The following is a 26745-nucleotide window of genomic DNA, read 5'->3' on the forward strand; positions in this document are numbered from 1 at the left end:
ATTATGCTTTAAAATTGCAAGTACTATATCTTACCTTTCTGAATACTGCTTTTTGGAAAATAAAGATTTTACTAAAACATGTTATCAAGTTACTTAAGAATCTGCTGTGTTTTGGTTTTTGGTTAAAAAAAATTAAATTCTACTTCATGGTTGATATTGAATTCCCATACTTAAGAGATTTTTTGGGGTGTTGGGGATTTAGCTCAGTGGTAGAGCACCTGCCTAGTAAGCATAAGGCCCTGGGTTCAGTCCTCAGCTCTGGTTTAAAAAAAAAAAAGAAAGAGAAATTTTTTTTTTTTTTTTTTTTTTTTTTTTGGTTTTTCGAGACAGGGTTTCTCTGTAGTTTATGGAGCCTGTCCTGGAACTCCCTCTGTAGACCAGGCTGGCCTCAAACTCACAGAGATCCGCCTGCCTCTGCCTCCCGAGTGCTGGGATTACAGGCGTGCACCACCACTGCCTGGCTGAGATTTTTTTCTTGGGGTGACAGGCATGCATTTTAAGTGATATATCATGTACAAATGCTGTTATATTTTTACTACTATTATAAGTTGAGCATTTATAAATGTTGGGGTTTATATTATTAACCTTTTGGAGGAATATCTAAACATTTTTTTATATAACAATTTTTTCTAGCATAAAATATTAGAGATGGAAAATCAAAAACAAAAACAGGTAAAATAATAACATTTGTTTTTTTAAATCACTATTAACTTTTTCTGCATGAGTTTTAATATATTTCACTTTAAAACTAGCTTTTATGTGTCACTTTAGACTTCTACAGCTAAGACTAATCAGGGCTTCTTCAAAGTTATTTTCCAAAAATTCTTGCCTTTGGGAGAATTAAAAACAAAAGTCAATAAATGACAAAACACATAGCTGAATAGGAACAGTAAGTCCTCATAGTCTAGAGCATATCAGAGCAACTATGATTGACATTAATTATAATTTTCAAAATAGGTAGTAGATAGAAGTTTCGAATATTCCCAACACAAGGGACATAGTATGACATACATCTGAGGCTGTGGATTTATCTGATGATTACATGCTACAAGCACATCAAAGGCCACACTATGCCTCATTAGGTGTCCATAAAAAATTACTTTAAAAAGAGAAAAACATAAATTTAAGGGGACTGGAGAAATGGCTCAGCAGTTAAGAGCACTGGCTGCTCTTCTAGAGGACGCAGGTTTGATTATTAGCAACCATACACTAGCTTACAACTGTTTATAATTCCAAACTCAGGTAAACTCTTCTGGCTTCTGTGGGCATTGCACACACATGGTGCATAGATACACATACAGGCAAAACACCCATACACATAAAATAAAAATAAAGAAAAAAATTTAGGAAAAGTTATTTCTCTGGATTTATGCTGAATTATAGAGGATGATGGATGCTCTGGACCTGGAGTTACAGATACTGTGAGCTCCCATGTGGGTGCTGGGAATTAAACCTGTGTCCTTCTGGAAGAGAAGCCAGTGCTCTTAACTTATGAGCCATCTCTTTAGGCCTATAGCTGTAATCTAAAGGTAAGGGAGGAATAAAATCTCTCTAAATAAAGTCTTAGTATAAAGAAGTACTTACTTACCAGTACCGGAATTTGGAACCCAGGGTAAAATAATGTGCAAAAAAATTCTTTTGAGGTGGAAGTGGTCTATCCAAGCGGAAGAATGTGTGATGTTCTACACACGCTTTCCACAGATTTTTACATGCTCTGTAATTCACCATATTAAATCCCAGCAGGGTTTCTCTAGATTCATGCTGTATTAAATGACAAAATTCAGAGAATATGGGAAAATATCAGGATCTGATCATTTTTTGACAGATAAATTATGCAAATCCTGCAAATGTTAATCACTCCCTCAATGACTTTGTTTATTCAACAAAAACTCAGTGAACTAAAGGAAAAGATATGCAAAATGTGCACTTTAGTATTTTACAACTTTAAGGACTTCTATTCTCTATCAGAGTTAGAAATAAGTTTAAATTTTTTATTATTTTCAAATTTTATTAGCTATGATTCTGCTTCAAAATATAAGCCTGGACTATAAATTAAATTTGTGGCCCACAATTTATAATTGTGTCTTGATTAAAAATAAGAATATTCGGGCTGGAGAGATGGCTCAGAGGTTAAGAGCACTGACTGCTCTTCCAGAGGTCCTGAGTTCAATTCCCAGCACCCACATGGTGGCTCACAACCATCTCTAATGAGATCTGGCGCCCCGCTCTGTGTACATAATAAATAAATAATCTTAAAAAAAAATAAGAATATTCAACACCTCCAAGCACTATTACAAAATCACATTAAAAATTGACTAGCACTAAAATAGAGTAATTTCTCTAGCTTTTCTTTTTCCGCACAAATCACATTACACAAAGGACACATCTCCTGAGTAACAGTTCGGATTTCCAGACGATGTGATCGACCACTCAGTGCAGACTGTGAGACACATCGTTCCGTGCTACCTGGTAATACCCTCCGCTGCCTTCTTCCACTAGATTATCTTCTACTGATAGTCGCTTTACTGTCATGACCACAAACTAGTTATCCTTGTTTCCATTTTCATTGTAATCTATTATAGTATATCCACAATAGTTTATCTACTTTTCTATTTATAGACATTTGATATTTCCCATATGGGATAGATGAGTGATGTTGTATATATTCATTACTAGTGTCTGTACACATATGTACTTTTTTCTCCTAGATCATAACATGCATGTTTCGCTTGAGTTGTTAATACTTCCTCCCAACAATAGTATGTGTTCTATATACTACCCAGCTTCAGTAATTTTCCATTTTTGCTTTGTATTTGCTTGGTTAATGAGACAGCATTTTATACTGTACCTTAAAAGCTGGCCTGTAACTCACTATGAAGTTCAGGCTGGACTTGAACTCATGATAGTTCTCCTGTCTTATCCTTTGGGAGATGTATTATAATCATGTACCACCCTTATTTCATTGTCTTGATAGACATGTAGAAGTGGAACAGTTTGGTTAGGACATGCACCTCTTCCTGATGACTAATAAAATTCAACATCTTTTCATGTTAACGACCATGTGGATTTTGGAGGGAAGAGAGGTAAAGCATGGCCTCTTCTGTAGACCAGGCTATCCTAGAACTTGTGTCAATACCCCTCTTAGCCTCTTAAGTGCTGAGATTAGAGGTATGGGCCACCATGTCAACCTTATTTTAGTTTTTGAGGCAGGCCCTCCTCACATTATGCAGCAAAGGTTGATTTTGAACTCACAACCTTCTTGCCTCAACCTTGTTAAGTATCTAGCTACATGTGGATACTGTCCTTCCTGAGGTGGTATTCAAGTCATAGGCATATTTTTCTGTTGGACAGCATGTAGATGCAAGGACTGGTTGGGGCATGTATACTACATATATAGTCCATGCTACTTCTTCACTTAATTAACTCACTTAATGAGACCTTTTGATGAACATTTACCAGTTTTGAAACAATCTAAAATTACTAATAATATCTTCAAGGTTAAGAAGAATTCATTCTATGTTTTACTCAAGAAATATTTCCATCATGAAAGTATTTTCCATAATTAAATCATGACAAAACTGTTCATATATTTTCATATTAGAAGGTAAGATGATTAAAGCATAACTGACTGGCTACTAGAAAATTAAATGTACCATTAACAAGTGTTTGTACATGTACTGTCAGTTTATATGTTGAACATTATAAAAAAATGACAGAATGTCTAACAGAGAATATAGTACAGTAACACTCTCAGTGTGTGTGCTCTAAGAAGGACATATGCTACCTCCCTTTAAAACAATTGCTTCAAATTGTCTGTATATAATTTTAATACTGTAACAGTATTTGAAATGCAACAACATTTTTCTCCAATTTGTAAACAATGGACATAAAGTATCTTAAGAGTAAGGATAACAAATGAAAGTTTGGTTTTGCTGCTGTTGTTTTGGCTGAAAGTCTTGCTATGTAACTCTACTTGGTCTGAACCTTGCTATGCAGACCAAGGCTAGCCTTGAACAAAAAGCTACCCTACTGCCTATGTCTCTTGAGCACAAGGATTACAGGTGTGCACCACTGCATCTGGCTATAAGTTTGGATAGTTAAAAACATGGATGTTTCAGAGAGAGAACATTGGCAATGTGCCCTTCTGCAGAGTATATCTGTATGGGGTCTTTTAGCACTCACTAGGTTGACTTTTGAAGCTGTTGTTACTCACAGGTAAACACAGTGCTAACTGATCCAGTCTCTCAGACAACAAGCATGAGAACTAAATAATAAAAATGGTTCATATATTACCAGGCACATACACTGTTTTCAACAAATGTTACATTTCATAACTGTTATTATTATTATTGTTATTACTACTGATAACATATCCACCACAATCAGGTAAACTAGAAAAGTTGTCTACTACATATCTTTATAGTTACTCCAAGTAAAATATCTGTTCTCTAGTTTCTAGACAACAAAATTTATTATATTTCTTTCTCTGGATATTTACTTATACACACACACACACACACACACACACACGAACAATATGACTGTTCTATACCAGCATTAGTCATACTATTTCCCACTGGGGAACAGTAAAACTGCCCACTAACAGAAGAATGAACTGCTAGTTTATGGCATATGCACTTAGTGGAATATCACACACTAAGGAGTAAACCATATAACATCATGGATGTCAGTACAACAACATGAATTTTACATAGTTAAGTTGGAAAGAAGGAAAGCAAAAAGAACATGCTGTATAGTTTCATTTACATTCCATGAGTGTAAACTAATTCAAGGCAGAACAAATGGGAATAATGCTGCTTATGTGTTGGAAAGGTTAGTACCTGCAAGTGGACATCAGCTCCATTAGCACAGGACTAGCTCATGCTCTCTATATATTAATCTGAGTTTATCAAGTATATTCTTAAGGTCTAAGTACTTTCCCACACTAAATTTCATTTCGATAAAAATTTTATTTTAGAAAATCTCCCATATTTAATAAACATAAAAGATAAACTATAATCACAAAATAGAACACTATCCTCTAACAGTGGATATGGTAGCTAATTCAAATACATTTTTAAGATTTTAAGGAAATTTTACACATATGCACCTTAAAACATGCATTAATTTGCAAAGATTTATAAAAAAATAATGCAAACCAAAGAACAAGGTTAGTTTGATTGCATATTCATGTTTGTAAATATGTATGTGTTTTGTGTCAGGATCTTGCCCTGTAACCTAGGCTGGTTTCAAATAGTCTTCCTGCATGCTTGTGATTACATGCTTCTGTCACCATACCAGACAAAGCTAGTTTAATTTGATCAAACAGGTAAAGTAATTTATAAGATGAAGTTGTTTTAACACTATACTAACACTCTGATATAAGATGTAAGTCCATGACCTAGAAACTAAATATTCAGCACTCTCAAAATGAAATAAGCTTTCCTATGAAAGGAAGTCCTAATGGATTTAATATGGAGGAAAATTAGAAGTATTTTCTACAGGGACAGAAAGTTTTAAATTTTCTCAGTGTGTGTGTTCATGTGCATGTAGTTGCATATACACACATATGTTAGGATGTCAGAGAATAATCTCAGGTGTTATTTCTCAGAAATACTGTCTCTTATTTTTGGAGACAGTCTCTCACTGGCCTGGAGCTCTCCCATTAAGCTAGATTGGCAGGCTGGGAGCTGGATGGACCAGCCTGTCTCTGCCTCCTCACTGCTAGATTATCCATGCAGCTTTTTTATTTGGGTTCTAGGCATCAAACCCATGTTCTTGCACTTGTATAAGATGTATACAAATTAAGACATCTTCCCCGCCTATGGCTAGGCAACCTTAAAAGATCAATAAGTATTAGATCAATACTCACCAATTCTTTTCTAAGTTGAATAAAAAATTGTTTGCATTTAAAAGAAATTTTGACAATCTTCAACCTGCATAAAAGAGAATTGGAGTATTCAAAATTACTGGAAATATTTTAAAAATTGGGGAAATTATAAATATGATTTTTGGAAGTTTCATACATTTATAGGATGAATATTAATCAGTCTATTCAGCAGTACTCCCTGGTACCACTACCCTTGCTCTCTCCTAACTTCATGGCCATGATCTTAAGTTTAATGGACCAATAAACTTAAAGTTTATTGGTAAAGTTTATGGTGCTTCCTAGAAAACAAAAGAAAATCTAGGTGTTCAATTGAGACAATTTTTATCAAACTATAGAAATATTCACCAAAAATTAAAATCTCAACAAATATAAATAACATTTAAAACTTTTAATACTCCAAAGCATGTGTAAGGGAAAGTGTAAAGTTTCAGGGTTTTATAAAACATTTTTCATTCTAGAAACCATAATTACTTTTATCTCACCCTTATACATTACTTTTTAAAAACATATGTAACTTATTTTTGTTTGTTTTTTCAGAGTTTCACTATATAGCCTTGGCTGCCCTAGAATTCACTATGTAGACCAGTCTGGTTTGCTTCTGCCTCTACTGTGGCCACCACACCCAGCCTAAATACATGCAATTTATATAACACTAATTTTTCAATGTTCCATTAGTACCACCCATGAATCAAGCTGGTTTGATTTCTTATAGTAACCATATAAAAAATAAAGATCATTTGGAGCTGTAACACTCAAAGGCTACAAGGCCAAAGGGACTGAATCTTAGTAAAACGTGATTTGGAAGCCAATTGTTTAACATTTGGCTACTATTTCACAGTAATTCTACATTTTGATTCTCATGACTCATACCTGTATCCATTAAGAAGCTCTGAGGACTCTCAGAGAATAAACTAATCTAATCTCAGTCACTTGGTAGGACGGGTGTACCAGTCATACTCAGGCAGACCCATTCAGAGGGGGGAAATTTAAGCCTAGGTTTTAGGTCTGATCTTTGTGTTGCTGGAGGCCTGAATCCAGCACCTTGCACATGCCAGTCAAGTGCTATAACACTGAGCCAAATTCCCAACCCCAGGGATGAAATTCATTGCTTACAATTACATCTTGTGCTCTTACTACATAGATATATAACAACATGGATATATTATTTTCTCACATAACAGAGGGTATTATTTCCAGAAAGTGAAAGGAAGATTGGATAAAATAGCCTCTGTTTGTGGAAAGAAAGTAAGCCATTTAAAAACCTATACAGAAAGCTGGGCAGTGGTGGCACACACCTGTAATCCCAGCACTCGGGAGGCAGAGGCAGGTGGATCTCTGTGAGTTTGAGGCCAGCCTGGTCTACAAAGTGAGTTCCGGCTCCAAAGCTATAAAGAAACCCTGTCTCGAAAACCGAAAACCAAAAACAAACAAACAAACAAACGAACAAACAAACAAACAAAAACCTATACAGAGCTACATATACTTTTACATTTAAACATTAACATTAAAAACCTTCACACAAGCAACAAATAAAAACTGCTGTTCACTTATAAATGAATGAGACAGAAAATCTAATCTAATTTCTAGTCATTTTCATTTTACAAACACCAGAAAACATCAAACAATGAATACAAAATTTTACACTGGATGATGGTCTCTAGCAAAAGTCTACTTGTATGACTGGTGTTTTTTACAAATATATTCTCTCAAGCAATGAATAATACTTACTTTGTATAATAAGATAGCTATGATACTTTTTCCTTTGATTTTCATGCTCTTGATTTATCTTCTAGAGTGAACTCAACCAATCTGTCTCTATTTTTTATATATATATTTATATCTTATAAATAGTATACACATAAATTCAATCCCATCTGAGTATTTCAAAGAAGATGAAAACACAATAAGCACATGAAAAGATATCTAACATTATTAGCCATAAAAGGATACAAATTAAAATTAAAATGAGGTATCATTGCACACCCACCAGGATGGCTTTAAGCCAAAAGACAAACAATAAATGGTAGGGAGACTATGGTGAAATTAACGTAGCACATACCCCAGTGGGGATGGAAGGTGACATACTGCAGTGTGAGAAAAAAAGTCTGTCCAACCCAGACATCCTAATCCTTTGTATATGCTCCTACCAACACTTACACAAACATGCAGCGTCACACCAGTATTAATAGCCAAAAGGAACAACTTGTGAGCTGTGAAACAAAATGGAATGTAACTAAGGGAGAGAGCATTATTCAACAATAGAAAGGGACACTGATTGATATATTGTTCTAGGATAGATGAATGTCAAGAACATGCTAAAAGTCATTCAAACACACAATATATTATCTCATTTTAGAATATCCAGAACAGAAATATGATTAGAGCTGGAAAAGAGGCAAGAGAAGGGGGTACAAAAGGATTTATAACAAACAATCTTTTGGGGGTAATGAAAACGGTTCAAAATTATATTGGGTGATGCTCTGTTCTTTAACTGTACTACAAACACTGTATATTTTAACCATGAATTTCATAAAGCATATAAATTATGCAATAAAGCTTAAAAATCCAGTCTGATAGTCTGCCTTTTTCAGTCTCAAGGGTGGTTGCTATTTTTCCTGAAGAACTTAGTTTAACATTCCACAAACAGCAGACCAACAAGTAAAAGATCCCTTGAATTGTTCTTGCTTTTGGAAAACAACTATAGACCAAATTGATGAGTATTTTCTTTGAACACTTGCCAATATTTCACTCCATCACTTTGGGTTTTCCAAAGACAAGTGTCATGTAATTCTTATCCTTACTACTCTGCAAAACGGTATTTTTGGTGTTTTCTTTCAAGATTCTCTCTTTGTCTTTGAATCTCTTGATCTCTTGAAATTTGAGTTGAATCCAGACATGATTTACTCAATAAAAGGAACCAGGTAAACAATCCTTAGCTGAAACTTCACGTTTACCTGACAAGACAAAAGTGTTATCTGCCTGTGAGCAGCCTGGGGTGTAAGCTCGGCTTCTGCTAGTGCCCTTACTCCGGCACTCTTTGTGTCGTTGGGTTGCTATCAGTCTCTGGGAATTGCCTTCAGTTTCTCAGTTGTATCCTGTTATTACACAGGCCTTTGTTGATAAGGCCTGTTAATACGTGAGCTGGGGAATCTGGTTTAATCTTATCATTAAATCTAAGTGTCACAGAAGTCCACGCCCCTTAGCTCTCTCCATAAGACCAGGGAAGGGCACCTGTTCTTCATCTCACAAAGCTTGAAGATGCTCAGAAGACAGGCCACCCACAAGTTCTTTTCTCGATCCAGTCTAGATCTACGACCCGGCAATGAGTTGCCACCTTTCAAGCACTCCCAATGTCCATTCTCTGTAGTCACCTGTCTCCAGTTTTCAAGGCAGTAGCTTACTCAGTGTGTCTAACTCTGTGCAGAACCTAAGAAGAGCTGTCAACTTTCGGTTTCTATTGGTTTTTCTTTGTTGTGGGAGTAAGATAGTGAACATCTTACACGTCAGATCGGGAAGCTGAATTCTCGGTCCCTCACTTAAGGTCTTTGCATAAGTTTTCTTGTATTGTGTACTGTAGAGAATAGTTGGAAAACATCCATTATAGCCCATGGTGATATGGGCTTGATAGTTGTAGCAACTTTAAATTCCATCTATTTAATTACTGAAAACTGTATTTAAAATTCATCATATGAAATATTTTCTAATTAATATTTCAAAGTTAACATTCACTGTTTGGTTTTTTGAAACCCAACCTGGAGAAGACCTCAGACATATGAGTACTATTTCCCAATTTTAAACCAGCTTCAAGTATATTTAAATGATGTATCAAGTCTTCCATCACAAATATCTTATATGTATTAATTGATTCCTCAAAATTCACTATCTCCTTCCAACTGAGGAGCCTTCTCTGATTCCTACAAAAGCCATCTCAAATTCAGTAAAATATCCCATAGAATATATTTTTTCCATTCGTACAGCAATACCAATACTTTGCCAGAATCCTTATTTTATAATAATGAAACATTTAAAAAAAAACAACAACAAAAACAAAAAAAAAAAAAAACAGGGGCTGGAGAGATGGCTCAGAGGTTAAGAGCACTGACTGCTCTTCCAGAGGTCCTGAGTTCAATTCCCAGCAACTACATGGTGGCTCACAACCATCTGTAATGAGATCTGGCGCCCTCTTCTGTATACACAATAAATAAATAAATAAATAAATAAATAAATAAATAAATAAATAAATAAACAGATTATATAATATAGGACTCTAAAATGCAGAAAAATTTAATTATCATTGGCATTTTAATCATATCTGAAAATTAAAAGAAAAAGTAATTTTTGTGTATCCTATCTGTACTTACAGGTAAGAATAACATTTTTGTTTATTTGATTTTGCACTTGAGCATGCCGCAATTTCAATTACATAGGAAACACTTCAAAGGTGAAAGATGAAATACTAAACAATCTTTAATTTTACCAGTTTTACAGAGGTAAATTTGCATTTATAATATAATTTACCAACTTTAGGTGAGCAATTCAATGAGTTTTACTAAATCTGTTCAACTGCATAAGTACCACAGAACAATCATCATGTAATAGTTCCGTCACCTTACAAAGTCTCTCTCCTTGGTGCCCCTTTACAGTTAACAGCCTCTTCCAATTGTTAAAAACATACATACTCTAGGATATCATGTAGAGAGAAATGCATTCTTTTGGATCTGGTATAGACTCAGGGTAGAGATGTCTATATGCTTTACTGTATCAATAGGGATCTCTTTTTAATGCTGAGCAGAATTGTAGCATGTAGATATACCATCACTTCTTTATTCTTTCAGTTGATACACATTTTGATTTTGTTATGAATACTATAGCTATGAATTTTTATGAACAAATCATATATATATATATATATATATATATATATATATATATATATATATATATATGACCTATGTCTCTCATGTATAATCAAGAAAAGAATAGCTAGGATTACATGTGCCATGTCTACTCTACTGTCAAACTGGCCAGTTTATTTAATAGTTCCTTCTCTTATTTCTGTGACAGAACACCTGCCAAGGACAACACAGGCTGCATGGTCTCCGTGATCTCACATCTTAGTGCCTGCAAAGCTAGTATCCCATGCACAGAAGTGGTGAGTTCTGCTGCCAACTCAGAATGGAGCTCAGCTGCAGCTGTGTGGTGACCCCAGAAAACAGACAGTTGTTTCTGAGCAAGGAACCCCTTGAGCAATATTTTCAGTTTAGGTTTTCTCTTTTCCAATAAATTTGCATTTTCACAAGATAGAGCCTTCCGTATTCTTGGGATACCAATTCCTATTGAACCAGTGTGAAGGTTTTCCTTCAATGGGACTAATTTCTAATGATTACAGCTGCTTTGAACCTGTCTTTTATTTATATATATATATACTTGCTCATAATCTTTTCCTCACAAAGCTACATTTTTCATATCTCTCTGCTCCATATTTTACGCTTCGTCACTGTTACCTGGAGAAGGGCTGTAAACAGTAAATAACACAGTCTGAATACAATATTGTTTTGAAATTTCCCCTGCCAAATAAATTAGCCTGCTCCTTTCAAATGTGCCGGACTTAAGTTCTCAGGACATGGGCCAAATAAAGTCAGATTTTCTTTCCTTGCCAGAATATAACATGAAAGGCCTCTAGCCCAGTTTCCCATATAGTCTCTGTTCTCCTTTAAAACCTCATGAGCCAGGCTTCCACTGTCCAGTTCTCTCTGTAGCCTGGCCTTCCAAACTTCCATCACAATGACTCATAAAGTTCTGCTTACAGCATTCTGGGGTTTTTCTAATCCAAAAGTCTAAATTCTTCCACACCTTCTCCCACAAACTAGTTCCACAAGCTTAAGAACCACATAGTCAGGTTTATCACAGCAACAATCTTATTCCTGGCATCAGTGATCTGTGTTCTCTTGTTGCTGTGACAGAAGCAACTTAAGGAAAGAAAGGATTATTTTGGCTCACAGTTTGAAATTGCAGTTCATCCTGGCAGAGCAGGCATGGTGACAGCTCCCCACATCCAGTCTCCAGTTTGCTAACACAAATAAATGAGGCTGCTACTTATACTCTTTTCAGTTCACGACACCAGCTCACAGAATGCTGCCATACATTTAACAGGGTCTTCCCACCTCAATTAGTCACATGGGCAAAGTCCCTCACAGGCAGGCTCAAAGGCTTTTTTCCATGGTAATTCTGTTCCCATTAATTTGACAACCAAGATTAATCATCACAATTGGTTTTGGATCCACTGAGGAGACACACTTCTAGGGGAGCCTGTGAGGGGTTTCCAGGAGAGGATTAACTTAGGAAAGACCCATTCTCAGCAACCAGATAGAAAGAGGTCCAGGATGTACTCTTCCCTCCCCTGCTTCTTGCTGAACGAGTTCATCTACAGATGCTGCTCCTGTTATTCTTTCTTGACATTCTAGCTCTTCAGTCTTCTGATACAGACTCAGTAGCAACAACTTTCCAGGGAACTTCCAGGCTCCCAGGACTGGATTGAGACAGCTGAACTTCTCAGACTAAACTCTGGGCTTCTCTACCACTCCAACAAGGAGATAGCCACTGTTAAGACTATCATGTAAGATAATCTAGTAAATTCCCCTTTTCTCTTTCTTCTTCCTCCCTACTCCCTTCCTCCTTCCTTTCTGTTCCTCTAAAGCACTGCCTAATACATTTTGCTCAGTTTTAAAGAAACGGTCAGTTTCCAAAGTTAGTGTATCTGCATTTCCATCAGTAATACAGTATTTCAAAGGTGTTGCATTACAAAGATCCTGGGATTACAGTTTTTTGTTTGTTTGTTTTTTGTTTTGTTTTTCAAGACAGGGTTTCTCTGTATAACTTTGGTGCCTGTCCTGGATCTCGCTATGTAGACCAGCCTGGCCTCAAACTCACAGAGATCCACCTGGCTCTGCCTCCTAGTGCTGGGATTAAAGGCGTGCACCACCACTGCCCAAGGATTACAGTGTTTTTTTTTTTTTTATATGATTGCTTCCTGAGACATTTATTTGTTAGCTATTGTAATTCTATTTTTAATCTACCAAAGTATTATTAAAGTAACTAATTATGGAAGCCTGTTAAAATAATAGACACTGGAAAAAAAAAAAAAAAAAACAAGATCAAATCTTTTAGGAGGTATACAAAAAACATGTATTGATTTTGAATTTGTTTCTTCCCCTAAAGTCACTTTCTTTAAAAGAGCAAAACCTTTGAATAACCTTGATTACAAGTGATATGATCAAAGGGATTTTTATAATCCTTAATTTATCCCTTAAGAAGAAACGTAAGATGCTTTCTCTTTTTCCTTGCTTTGAGATATAGAAATCATAAATCAGCCGGGTGGTGGTGGCGGCAGCGCATGCCTTTAATCCCAGCACTCAGGAGGCAGAGCCAGTTAGATCTTTGTGAGTTCAAGGCCAACCATGTCTACAGAGTGAGATCCAGGAAAGGCACAAAGCTACCCAGAGAAAACCTGTTTCAAAAAAACCAAAAAAAAAAAAAAAGAAGAGGAGGAGGAGGGGGGGGGGAGGAGGAGGAGAAAAGAGAAGGAGAAAGAAGGAGGAGGAGGAGGAGGAAGAGGAGGAGGAGGAGGAGAGGGAGAAAAGAAGGAGGAGGGAGGAGGGAGGAGGGAGGAGGGAGGAGGGAGGAAGGAGGAAGGAGGAAGGAGGAAGGAGGAAGGAGGAAGGAGGAAGGAGGAAGAAGAAGAAGAAGAAGAAGAAGAAGAAGAAGAAGAAGAAGAAGAAGAAGAAGAAGAAGAAGAAGAAGAAGAAGAGGAAGAAGAGGAAGAAGAAGAAGAAATCATAAATCAGTGATGACCCATCTTGGACAATGAGAGCAAGAAGAACCAACAAAAGATGGCAGAAGGGTGAGACAAAGGAAGCAGGAAAGTGAAGCCTTTGAGGAACCCACATGCTTTGCTTGTGCTAATTTAAGCCATCTAGTGCTGGGCTGTTGGTTCAGTAACCATGTATCTTTCAGCTAATAAACCGGCATTTCAATGGATGCATTTAAATAGAAACAACAAGTGCAGCCCAAAATGAGTATTCTTATGGTAATATTTAGATACTCCTGGAAGGAAAATCATTAATACTATTAAGAAGCCATATTGAAATAAATTATCTTGGTGTCTTTTGATTCATTTCCAGTAAGCAAAATAAAGTATAAATTGAACCACACAAGTAAGCTGACAAGATTAAAACAGTTTAAAGGTTATCTAATGTGAATTATTATATTTGGTAATATTATGATAAAAGCAAAAGTATTTGTAAAAATTCTTACCACGGAAAGGTATTCATCCGTATCCTGTTCTTGTAAATCAGAATTCCTCCTGACATTACTCCAATCATAATTTCATTGTTACTTTGATCCTTCAAAATAAATAAAGACATGACAATCTAAAACAATTAAAACAGGATTAAATTTTTTAAACACCTAACGTCACAAAGATAACACAAAACTAAATTATACTTAATTACAAACTCAAATAGTTTGTTGTTGCTCATAAAAGGCGAATTTCAAATAAGGTTAAATGTGGCAGTACTAAAATTCACTAATCTAGAAGCTGGAGAGATGTCTCAGCAGTCCTCAGCTGCACAAGCATGAGGACCAGAGTTGGATCCTCAGACTCCCAGGTGGCCTTGGCAGCCCATTTGTAATTCCAGCCTTGGAAGGAGGAGAAAGGCGATCCCCTGAGCAAGTGTCTAGCAAGACTAGCCATATCAACAAACTCAGGGTTGAATCCTGGCTAAATGAATAAGGAAGAACTGCAATCAAGGATGATTCTTGACATCAACTTTGGGTCTCTATATGCACATGTACATATGTCCAGGTATATCCACACATATGTAAGGACATGTATCTCTCTCTCTCTCTCTCTCTCTCTCTCTCTCCTCTCTCTCTCTCTCTCTCTCACACACACACACACAAAAGGAAGAAGAAGAAGAAGAAGAAGAAGAAGAAGAAGAAGAAGAAGAAGAAGAAGAAATAATAATGAAGGAAGGAAGAAAGGAAGAAAAGAAAATCATTGTCCTAAAGTACAAATAATCTGATGATTTCTTTTATGATCAGAACTTTTTTGAGTCAAGGGTAAGCTATAATAAAATACCTATACAATGGAAAATCCAATAACTAATAATATGTATTAACATCATGAAAAAACAAAACAGGCAATTCTTGGGGAGTTTCAACGACCACAAAGAAGAAATGTGAATTACATTTGAAGAATGCATGAGAGCTTTCATATGGTGACAACTGTGGTAGTTGGAATATAATTGGCTCCCATAAGCTAAAAGGTAATGGCACCATTGGGAGGTGTGGCTTTGTTAGAGTAGGTGTGGCCTGGTTGAAAGAAGTGTGTCATGGTGGGGGTGAGCTTTGAGGTCTCACATATACTCAAGCCTTGCCCAGTATGACAGTTTACTTCCTGTTGCCTTCAGATCAAGATGGAGAATTCTTAGCTCCTTCTCCAGCACCACGTCTGCCTGCATGCCACCATGCCGCACCATGATGATAACGGACTAAACCTCTGAAAATGTAAGCCATTCCAATTAAATGTTTTTAATTTTTTGCCATGGTCATAGTGACTCTTCACAGCAACAGAAACCCTAACTAAGGTAACAACCCAATTTGAATTGACTTGTCTGCATTATTGAGAATGAAAAGACTTTAAATACTTTTCTTAGAAATCAACCTTTGAAATAGTTTTGCCATTTCACTTGAAATATACAGACAACCTAAGAGAGCAAACATGCTTTTACCGCCTGTAATTCATCTGCCCTGAAGCCAGACCAAATTAATGAAACAAATCCTTTAAAATGAAAGTTTTGGGTTTTATTATTTTTTTTATTTTTATTTTTTTCTGGTTTTTCAAGACAGGGTTTCTCGGTGTAGCTTTGTGCCTTTCCTGGATCTCGCTCTGTAGCCTAAGCTAGCCTCGAATTCACAAAGATCCACCTGGCTCTGCCTCCCGAGTGCTGGGATTAAAGGCGTGTGCCACCACCACCCGGCTAAACTGCAGTTTTAATATCTTCTCTTCTCTTCTCTTCTCTCCTCTCCTCTCCTCTCCTCTCCTCTCCTCTCCTCTCCTCTCCTCTCCTCTCCTCTCCTCTCCTCTCCTCCTCTCCTTTCCCCTCCCCTCTCCCTCCTCCTCCTCCTCCTTCTTTTGCTTTTCTTCATATCACTAATTATTACCTGTTATTTTTTCTTGGCCCAAAGAACCTAAATAATAAAGAGTAGAGCCTTTTTCTGTCATCTGTTCACTGAACTCATCTGTAGAAAGAATAGTTCTCTAAAATCTGTACAAATATGTCTTAGCTGTTTAGCTTGGCATATAAGTCCATAACACTCCATTTTATCTTGCTCCTAACTAGCAAAAACCAATTCTAGTTAGGCCATATCAGTTTGATGATATGTTTTGTGATTCCATAATCTCATGTTTTATTAATGCTGCTTTCACATGTTCTTTGTTTTTCTGCCCAATCAAAACAACCCAAAATGAAGTCTAGATCATAAACTTCTCTATGAAACTTTAATTCACATCCACACATTTCTCATACTTATCTGTCTCTTAACCCATTTATCTGAAATACCTAATTTCTGTCAGTATATGACAATGACAAACCCATTTAAAAGACATTTTAGAAACGATAAAAACTACAGCATTAGTTAGAGACAGGCTAAGGTTAAGTGGAAAGCGGATTGCAAAGGCACACTAGAAGCATGGGTTTCTTTGAGGTGATAAATCTGTTCCACATTGCAATTGTAGCAGCAGTTACACAAAGCCAAGCAAGAGCTAAAACTCAAAAAACTGAATATACACTACATGCTATCTGAAAAGAAACAGCTCTTTGTGGTTCACCAGAAATCCTGTTTTTTATTTTTTTTATTTTAAAAATCATGTATATGGGGTTGGGGATTTAGCTCAGTGGTAGAGCACTTGCCTAGCAAGAGCAAGGTCCTGGGTTCGATCCTCAGCTCAAAAATAAAAAAATTAGTTGGGGATTTAGCTCAGTGGTAAAATTGATGTCTAAGCTGTGCTTTGGGGAGATCAATAGCAAATTGAAAGGAATTTGTCATATATCATTACTCTTTCTAACACAATATTTTGCCTAGTACGAGTACTTTTATTTAGTTTTTAACATTTTATAGATTCTTTGTGGATTTCACAACATGCATCCAAATCCCACTCATTTCCCTGTCCCTTTGCTACTGTCCTCTGTTCTCCTAACCTCCCCCGCAAAACAAAATTTAAAGGTAAAAACAAACAAACAAAAACCCAAAGAATAAAACAAACAAACAAAAATCTCAGCATGGAAGCTGCAGTATGGCCCAGTGAGTCACACAGCATACCCTTTAGTCCACACATCTTTATTTGTAAGTGCTCATTGTAATGAGTCATTGGTCTGGTTTGAGGCCTCTGGCTTCTGGTACACTATACTGGACCCTCACTGGGACTCCTCTTTGATATACTATTGTTGCCTTGTGTCGTGGAAATCCTGTAGCTTTGGACCTGCAGGTCCTGCCCCTTTACATGCTCCAGCAGATCACAAATGAGGTGGATGTTGGGCGGGCTACCTCACAGTCCTGTTCTGAGCCTGGGTGGTAGCTGGGTTGGTCAGCCCACCAGCTTTCCCTCACGGTCACCATCTGGGTGAGCTCTCCAGCACTGCCCCAGCTAGCTCACTCAATGTAGCAGACATTTCTCCTGCTTTCACACCCTCTAGTCCAGCTCATTCATACTTGCGCCACAGGGCAAGCTCTGCTGTTTTGCCCAGGTAAGGTGCAGGGTCTGCTCTCTGGATTGCTGCACTTGGTGAGAGGCAGAACCAGCTCTTCCATTCTCATACCCCAAGGCTGGCTCTCCCACCTGTTGCAGGTGGCAGGAGTTAGGGTGAGGAATGGGGTGGGGCTGTTTCTTCTTACCTTAAAAGTTGTTATTGACTGCCAGGTATGGTGGCACACACTTTTAATCCCAGCACTTGGGAGGCAGAGGCAGGATGATCTCTGAGTTTGAGGCCAGCCTGATATACAGAATGAGTTCCAGGACAACCAGGGCTACACAGAGAAACCCTGTCTCAATCCCTCCCTCCCCCCCAAAAAAAACTATCATTGACTTTCTCTTTTCTACAGTTCCCTATTCTGTCATTCATACAACCCTTTAGCAACTGTGCTTGTATTGTTTCAAATGTGCTGTGTTCTCTTTTGATTACAAAGCTTTCATTCATGCAGATTGCTCAACAGTATCAAGAAGAAGAAGATGACACTCTTGGCATACTCCCTTCTTCCAGCATAAGTGAGTATACCACTAGAGCTGTCCCTGGCTAGTTCACACGCTGCCGCCACACAATCCCTCAGCATCCTGTACTTTCTCCCTCAGTCTCACAGACGGAACTGTTAATACAAGATCCGTGGATTGGTTTGCTTTTCTCCTCCCTCCTCTGACTATCCTGTGAGTTTCGTGAGGGCAGGAATCATTGTTTTATGCACTAAATAATGCTTAGAACGAATGCTATGGAAAGCACATAATACCCCACTACAATGACGGCTTAAAACATATTTGAATCTTGGAGCTTGAGATAAATACACTGTTCCACTTGAAAGCAAAGAGCAAACATTTCCCCCTGCTTGTTATTTCAAATATACTTTTCCTTATGAAAATTTCCTTTATATTTACTGAATGATCTTTTGAGGTCTTAGTGTGCACATCCAAGTAATAATGCTTCTCATAGCCCTTAAAAAATATTTTGGAGGCATCATATTACTATTCCTATGCATATGATAGTTAGTTAGGCTGCCCTGGGATGGGTGAGCTTGCCTCAAGTGCTCAACTGGGTACTCAAATGGTAGGCCACTGTGTGGGACATTTTTTGTTTGGTTTGGTTTGGACAAAACACGCTCCTAAAGAGCTAACCATTTAAAATTTAAATCCCCTTAACCTGACACTCTACATTTAGATCTTTCTCAGAAACTGTTTTACAATCTAACAGTTTAAACAAATGAAAACTATTTTAATTAAATCATTAAATAACAAATATAGTTAGTTATATGAGATTTATCTGTGGTGATACTCTAACAAATAAAGCTGTCTGAAGCTCAGAAGGCAGAGCCAGCTGCAGAGTTAGCCATAGAGGCCAAGCAGTGGTGGCACACACCTTTAATTCCAGCACTAGGAAGGTTGAGACAGGAAGCGATATGGCTAAGCGGAAAAAGGAATATAAGTTGGAGGACACAGAAGTTCACCTGCCTTTTGGCTGAGGGCGCAGGCACACTCAGTCTGAGGATTCGAGGAGACAATATCTTCCCCTTTCAGCTGAGGAGTTGGAGAGGTGAGAAGTGGCTGTGGCTTGTTTCCTCTGATCTTTCAGCATTTACACCAATATCTGGATCTGGGATTTTATTATAACGCTACATTTATCTAACCTTGCATTTATTTATTTATTTATTTTTGAGCTGAGGATCGAACCTAGGGTCTAGCAAGCGCTCTACCACTGAGCTAAATCCCCAACCCCTAAATTTTTTTAAAGTTTAATATTCTTTTCATTTAATTGCCAAGGATCTCTGCAGATGTAAAAGCCACGCAGAAAACTGAAAAGAGTGAAGCTCCCTTTTCCGGCCATTTTAAAGCATAACTAGTCAAAAATGTAGCTCCATCAGTTGTAAACTTTCTGGTAATAAAAAGCAAAACCTAGCAGTACAAACACCAATGAGAGTATATAAAAAACCTAAGCTCAAAAAAGTAAGCCCCAAATAAGGAGAGAGAAGGGCCATGTTTTTTAAAAAGCAAAAAGTTCAAGAGACACTTAAAGAATTCCAAGATATCAATCATTTGAGGAAACCAAGCCAGCAGTGAGACAGATTTAAAAGTGAGACAGACATACAATTTTTGAAACATAAGAAGTAGAGCTCGCTGGGTGGTGGTGGCGCACGCCTTTAATCCCAGCACTCGGGAGACAGAGTCAGGCGGATCTCTGTGAGTTCGAGGCCAGCCTGGTCTATAGAGCAAGATCCAGGACAGGCTCCAAAACTACACGAAGAAACCTTGTCTCAAAAAACCAAAGACAAACAAACAAAAAAAAAAAAGAAAAGAAATTAAACCCTATAAGAGCAAGCAAGACAACAACAAACCAACCAACAAACAAACCAGTACAGTTCTTCACCTCAAACCTGACTGGGTGAAACCCTCAAGGACAAAAGCACTACAGGATGGAAGTCTGAGTTCTTCCAGTGGACTCTGCACCTGCCTGTGTCTTTGTATTGAGGCAAGTTCAAAATAATTGGCCTAAGGGAAATCATGGCTCTTTCTAACCCCTTCCTGGCTAATACTAGCCTAATCAGGCTCAAGACTGTGTCTAAGGAAATGAAAACTCACTGCTGACTCAATTGATGGCTATACTTCTACTGAAAATACCTTTACTTTAGGGACTTCAAAGGAATTTAAATCTTGGTAACTGACAAAAAGAAATACATGTGGACAGCTACTCACAAATATAGGGAGGAGGGTAACAGTCTCTGAAAGAATAAGTGTTTCACACAAGAAAAACATTACACAGTGAAAAGCCAGTGATTATAAATTTCACTTTAATAAAGAGATGGAGGCAGATACAAACATGACATATTGATAATCTTCATTTAGGGCTTTACAAATAAAAACTGACCATGAGACAGCTCAATGTTGGAAACAATCAGGACAAGAAAGAAAGTTTCAATGACATGAGAGCATCTTTTATGATCACAATTATCAAAGATTTATACAAAAGCATTTTCCTAAAGCAACCTTTTGTTTATAAAACAAATATTCTGTCTCCTACAGTCTATAAACATTGTTTTTGCAACATAAACAACCACCTGGAAAAAAATCCACTAACTTTGTACTTACGCTATTGTGAAATATTTATAGAGAGGAAAATTTTAGTGTAACTATGTCAACAGCAAACACAAATTATCCTGTTTCCTAGTTCTCTCAAGGAATTAAAATTTTGAGGAGTTGAGTTAGTATGGATAAGCTTAAGAGTACTCGCTCAACACACAGGACCCTGGTTCAATCACTCCAGCCATGTACACAGACAAAAAGATTTAAAAATTTTTGATACTAAGCTCAGCATCTAAGTAATTTTTCTTTACTTACCCTTGCATAGTGGAATTCAACTCCATAGAGTTCTAAGGTACGTGCTGTGTTTAGGTAATTAAATTCTGCTTCTGCAGGAGATAAGCCACTGTAAAGAAAACATCAGGTCAAAAACTAGATCCATAGTAAAAATTGCCAACTTACAGAAAGATTATGGAAAGAAATGAAGTCTCACTCACCACCAAGCAGGAGTCCTCCTTCTAGTTCTATATAGTAACAGCTAACTTATTCCAAGGGCATACTTTCACCAGATTACTTATTTTTCAGGGCTATAAGAATACAGAGAGTCCTGGGGCTCATGAGGTCATGGACCTTAGAGAGAACCTACTACCATTCTTTTATCAGACCAGTAGAATTCCTCATTACATCCTTAAACTTTTCCTTATACCCACAGTTAAGTGTTACTTTCATTCCTTCATCAAAGAAGCTTCTCTTTATAGCACATGGAGCCTATTACAAATAAATAAATAAAAAGCCATAACATGTTATAATGCAGAAAAACAATGGGTCATGGGGGGGGGGGCTAGTCCCACTAAATACATCTACAATACAACTCTTGAACCTAAGGCTCAGAGAACATTGAGAAAGAGAGAGCTAAGACTACAAGAGCCAGCAAACCAGGAAGTCTGCTGTGAGATTCTAGAAATGATAGGAAAGCTTCACTCATGATACTTCAAGAATATGGCTGCTTAAACAAGACCTAAACAATGGTGGTATTAATAGACATGCCAGCAGAGAAGGGGGAAATCTCATGAGGTCCAATCCACAAAGATCAACTAATATGTGCTGAGAAGGGGGGGGAAATCAGTCTTTTCCAGAGATGAACCCTCTAATTGGTTATCCAATACCAAATGGTCTGTCAGCCCGGAAATCATACACACACAGGCCACACTAAATGGAGTCAGTAAGCTGTATTCACATGTTTATGCATACATAAGTATATGTATGTGTATAATATATCTTGTATATAGATAACGATAACAAAGAAAATAGGTATCAATTTGAGAGGGAGTCAGCGGAGCACTGGAGGGAGTAGAGAGAGGAAAGGGAAGGAGGAGAGTGATGAAATATTTTAAATAAAAATAATTTTGAAAGACAGTGGCAAGTAGAGAGGAACTATTGGGAAATATTACAGAAGAGAAAAAAAAGAAAAACAATACAGAAAGTTTTAAAACCTCTAACGGATCTTAGAGCTGTTAACAAGGCCACGTAACTTCCAGATGTAACTCTCAAACTTTTTCACACCAGTTTATACACCACAGCCACATGAAAACCTACAGGACAATTCAACAGTTGACAATGTCACAGCATACACAAACCCAAGTATCAAGAGGTTTTCAGAGCAACCTTGCAGCCTTTAAATGCTTGTCATTTTTCTGTTTTTAGCCTTTCAACTATTCATTTATTTTTACTATATATTTCAAAATATATCATGCATGGTATAATACTGACTGATGGGGAAGAATTAGTCTGTCATCTGAGATGCTTATAAGTACAATTCCATAGGGAGGCTGAGGTCCAAACCTCATATTTAATAAACATTGCTAGTGATTCTTAAAACAAAAATTTCAGAACTACTCTAAAAAACAGTCTTTTCAAAAGGTCAACTCAATTTAATATATAGTTCTATTGACCTTAGGTATATGATGTTAGCAGGCAATATAGCAGAGTATTATAAGCTAAGCTATCAACCTTTGCATCCCTGATACTGGAAAGGAGCCAACTACCTGCCAATGCATGATCAAAATGAATGTGACCCCTCAACACCAACAGTCCTTCCAATTAAACTTAATTCTGTTTTCATTTATAGATCTGATAAATCAGCTTTTCAAACCGAACTAGCTCGTGAAAAATACTTTCCTTATTTAAGTGACTTTTTAAAAACTTATTTATTTTTACTTTATTTGCATTGGTGCATTACCTGCACGTATGTCTATGTGAGGGTGTCAGATTTTGGAGTTATAGACAGTTGTTAGCTGCCATGTGGGTGCTGGGAATTGAACTCAGGTCCTCTGGAGGAGCAGTCAGTGCCCTTAACCACTGAGCCATCTCTCCAGCCCCTTAAGTGGCTTTTAATAGGTAAATTTTAAAATTCCAATTTATCTTCAAACCATTTACTCAGATAGGCTATATGGCAAGTTTTCACTATATAGGGATGGCTTTTAGAGAAAAACAGCAGGCTTACCACATGATATCACTCAGTTTAAATTCTCAAGTCATTATAGTCTACAGCAGATCAAGGTCAAAAAGCCTTTTACTAGAAAAGACTAAACACTATTTTTAAGCCTTCTAGATAAACCGTGATTGTAACCTTGCAACTACTTTATCATGTAAAAGCAAGCCACATCCCACATAGACATAAATGAGGATGTCTGTTCACATGAGTGTTAATTTATGAACAATGGATTTCAGAAAATTTCAAATCCTATAAAATATTATTTTCCTCCCAAACATTTAAAATATAGAGACTGATCATGTAGCTCCATGGTAGAGCACTTTCCTAACATGAGCAAGGTCTAGGTTTGATCCAAATAGTCTGTGGCATATTTAGATATATATAATTATTTATTTATAATTATACATATATAATTTAGATAGATATAATAATATATATTGCATTTACAATATAAAAATATATACTGTATTACATTAAAAAAAACATGTATTTGCCATGCTTAGTCCACTGGCTGTTCAAAATTAGGTATTGAGCTGTTGTTTTCTAACTTGCTTGTGACACTTGAATTATTACCAAATTGGCAGTAAGAGCTAATATTTCTTTAGTGTCTACCATGTACTAAGTACCAGCTTAAGAACTTTGTATACATAATCTCACTTAAGTCTCAGAATTTCTGGCCAGTAGTAGTGGTGCAGGCCTTCAATCATAACACTCAGGAGGCAGAGCCAGACAGATCTCTGAGTTTATAAATTCCAGAATAGCTAGGGATACACTTTAGAGAAACCCTGTCTTGAAAAAACAAACAAACAAAGATTCAGAATTTCTAACTCAAGATACATTAATTATCTCAAATTACACAGGGGAATAGAGCAACACAAACAGGACTATGGGCAAAGTTCTAAAACAGTAAGTAATCTGACTAGAAGTAAGCCAGTGAGTCCAACTCTAGTTTAGACTTGTGCCAACATGCTACACTATCTTTGTTCTGTCACTATTCTGAATCACAACCTAGAGCAAAACTTGAGCCAACAACAACAAAAAAAGCAACTTTTTTTGTTTGTTTGTTGTTTTTGTTTCGAGACAGGGTTTCTCTGTTGTAGCCCTGGCTGTCCTGGAACTCACTCTGTAGCCCAGGTTGACCTCAAACTCACAGAGATCTGCCTGCCTCTGCCTCCTAAGTGCTGGGATTAAAGGCATGCGCCACCACCTCCCAAAAACCATTCTTAAGGACAGGCAGTGATGGCGCACACTTTAATCCCAGCATTTAGGAGACAGAAGCAGGCGGATCTCTGAGTATGAAGCCAGCCTAGTATGCATGAATTCCAGGACAGGCAGGGCTCTGCAGAGAGACCCTGTCTCAAACAACAACAACAACAAAACCCAACAACTGTCTTCTTGAAAAAAATGTCACAAGGAGCTGCAGAGTTGGCTCAGCAGTTACGAGCACTTGCTCTTCAAGATGAGCCAGATTCAATTCCCTACAACCAACCCCAGGGATTCTGATGCTCACTCACTTCTGTCCTCTGTGGGTATCAGGAAGACATGTGGTCCAAACACATACATGCAGGCAGAATACTCATACACATAAAGTCATAAATAAATCTTTTAAAAATGTCACAAGAGATTGGACTAAAATAAACTCAAAGTTGAACACTAATGTCAGCTGCACTGGGTTGTTACTTTCCTCCTCCTCATTCATTACTAAACACAATCAACATCCTTCAAAAACCAAAAACTAAGACAATTACCAAGCCAATTGTTTCACGTATTATAAATACATTACTCTAGAATTTTCTTTTTTAAAATTAAAGTTTTAATTTATTTTTAATTACATGTATGTGTACTTATGGGTGGGTATGTGCACTGACTATGGGTATCCATAGAGGCCAAAGAGGGCACCAAGATCCCTTGGAGCTGGAGTTACACACAGTTGTGAGTCACCTGATCTGGGTGCTGGAAATGAAACTTGGGTCCTTTGTAAGAGCAACAAGCAATCTCAGCTGTTGAGCCATCTCTCCAGCCACCTAAAATTCTTTCTTAAAGAACTGACAATGTTGCGTATAAGCAAATAAACTCTGTCTACATATAATTTATGGCTGTTAAAGAAATGAACAAGGTTCATATATTTTGTGAAATAAGCAATAAAATGTTAGTATAAATTATCTACATAATATTTTTATATTATATAACAAACTTTTACATTAAATAAATAAAACAATAAAATTAAAAATGATATACAACATTCCTCTTTCTAGAAAGATTGCCAATAAAGCTTATCAAATAAGCAGAAAATTAAATAAATGCTTACATATGCTGCTGATGTAACTTTGCAACTTCTTTTTCAAAATCTTGAGGTTGATTAGGAATGAAAGAATAATCTGAGAGGTAGCCTGGCAAGTTTTCTGACTGATTGTAGTCTCCAAGTTCAGCTAATAAGAAAAAGAAAATATCATGCTTTAATAAATATTTTAATTATACTAAATCAGCAATGTCATTAATTTGTGTATATTTATGGGAAGAATATATGTAACCACATTAAATAAGTTGCAATAAATTCTTCTGGATCTCAATATCATAAAAAATGTTTCAAGAATCAAAGTAATTGCTTTTCTTTGGCCATTTCATTGCATTTCTTCAGTAGTTTCTACATTCTACACATCTAAAGAATTCCTCCACTAAAGGCAATGTATTATCAATACAGACTACAAAACTTGACTTAAAATTAAGCTGATACTTACACTGAACAGCAAATGAAGCTAAAAGGGCAGCAGTATTATAAGGACAGGACAATCTAATAAGACAAAAGAGAAAATACAGAACCCAAGGATAAATATCATTTCAAATGCATTATAGTTTATATTATACTACTGATACTGCAAATTTCTATATGCATTAATTGTAGCCACAATTAAATTAAATAAGCTGGGCTCATGAATTTGAGATGACTGCCAGTTTGAGGCCAGCCCAGGCTACATAGACAATGTCTCAGACAAACAAAAGAAGCCCCCTAAAAAGTCTGATAAAAGGAACTAATATTACATATAACCATGTTTTTTCCTTTTTTTCTTTTTCAGAGCCTAGGACCGAACCCAGAGCCTTTCACTTGCTAGGCAAGCACTCTACCACTGAGCTAAATCCCCAACCCCCATATAACCATTTTTTTAATTTGTTACAGCAATCAATTGTGAATTACTTAATACAGAATTTAAAGTATTTTTATACCATTACAAAAAACTTAAAAATAGCTCACCTTCCAGTAAGAATGTCTTGCTTAATTTGCAAAAAATACTGGTACCTTTAAAAAAAAAAAGATATTTACTAGAATCATTAATTTGAGTTCTTATATACTCCATATTTATTTACATGAACAAAATTAAATATTAAAGTATTTCCTTTTGTAATCTACACATTAACACATAGAAAGTCAGCATATGTACACATTAGCAAAAAACACCAGAAATAGGCTTTTGTGACTTGACTATAAGTTTTTAAAATTCATTAATATATGCAACTTTGTATTAA

General features: G+C 36.7%; 1 protein-coding gene across 3 annotated transcripts in view; it reads right to left on the reverse strand.

The window, feature by feature from the left end:
- The window catches only part of Ptpn4 (protein tyrosine phosphatase non-receptor type 4), a 183348-nt gene that overhangs the window by 71871 nt on the left and 84732 nt on the right, over window positions 1-26745 (reverse strand). For all 3 annotated transcript variants that reach the window (XM_036202734.1, XM_036202731.1, XM_036202732.1), the window contains 7 exons: window positions 26474-26518; window positions 25962-26014; window positions 25532-25652; window positions 21048-21135; window positions 14204-14292; window positions 5873-5936; window positions 1589-1761 (listed from right to left, as the gene is read on the reverse strand). In XM_036202734.1, coding sequence (XP_036058627.1) covers window positions 1589-1761; window positions 5873-5936; window positions 14204-14292; window positions 21048-21135; window positions 25532-25652; window positions 25962-26014; window positions 26474-26518 — 633 coding nt within the window. The remainder of the gene's footprint in view (window positions 1-1588; window positions 1762-5872; window positions 5937-14203; window positions 14293-21047; window positions 21136-25531; window positions 25653-25961; window positions 26015-26473; window positions 26519-26745) is intronic.

This window comes from Onychomys torridus, chromosome 11 (genome assembly GCF_903995425.1).
Source record: "Onychomys torridus chromosome 11, mOncTor1.1, whole genome shotgun sequence".
In the NCBI taxonomy this organism is placed as follows: domain Eukaryota; kingdom Metazoa; phylum Chordata; class Mammalia; order Rodentia; family Cricetidae; genus Onychomys; species Onychomys torridus.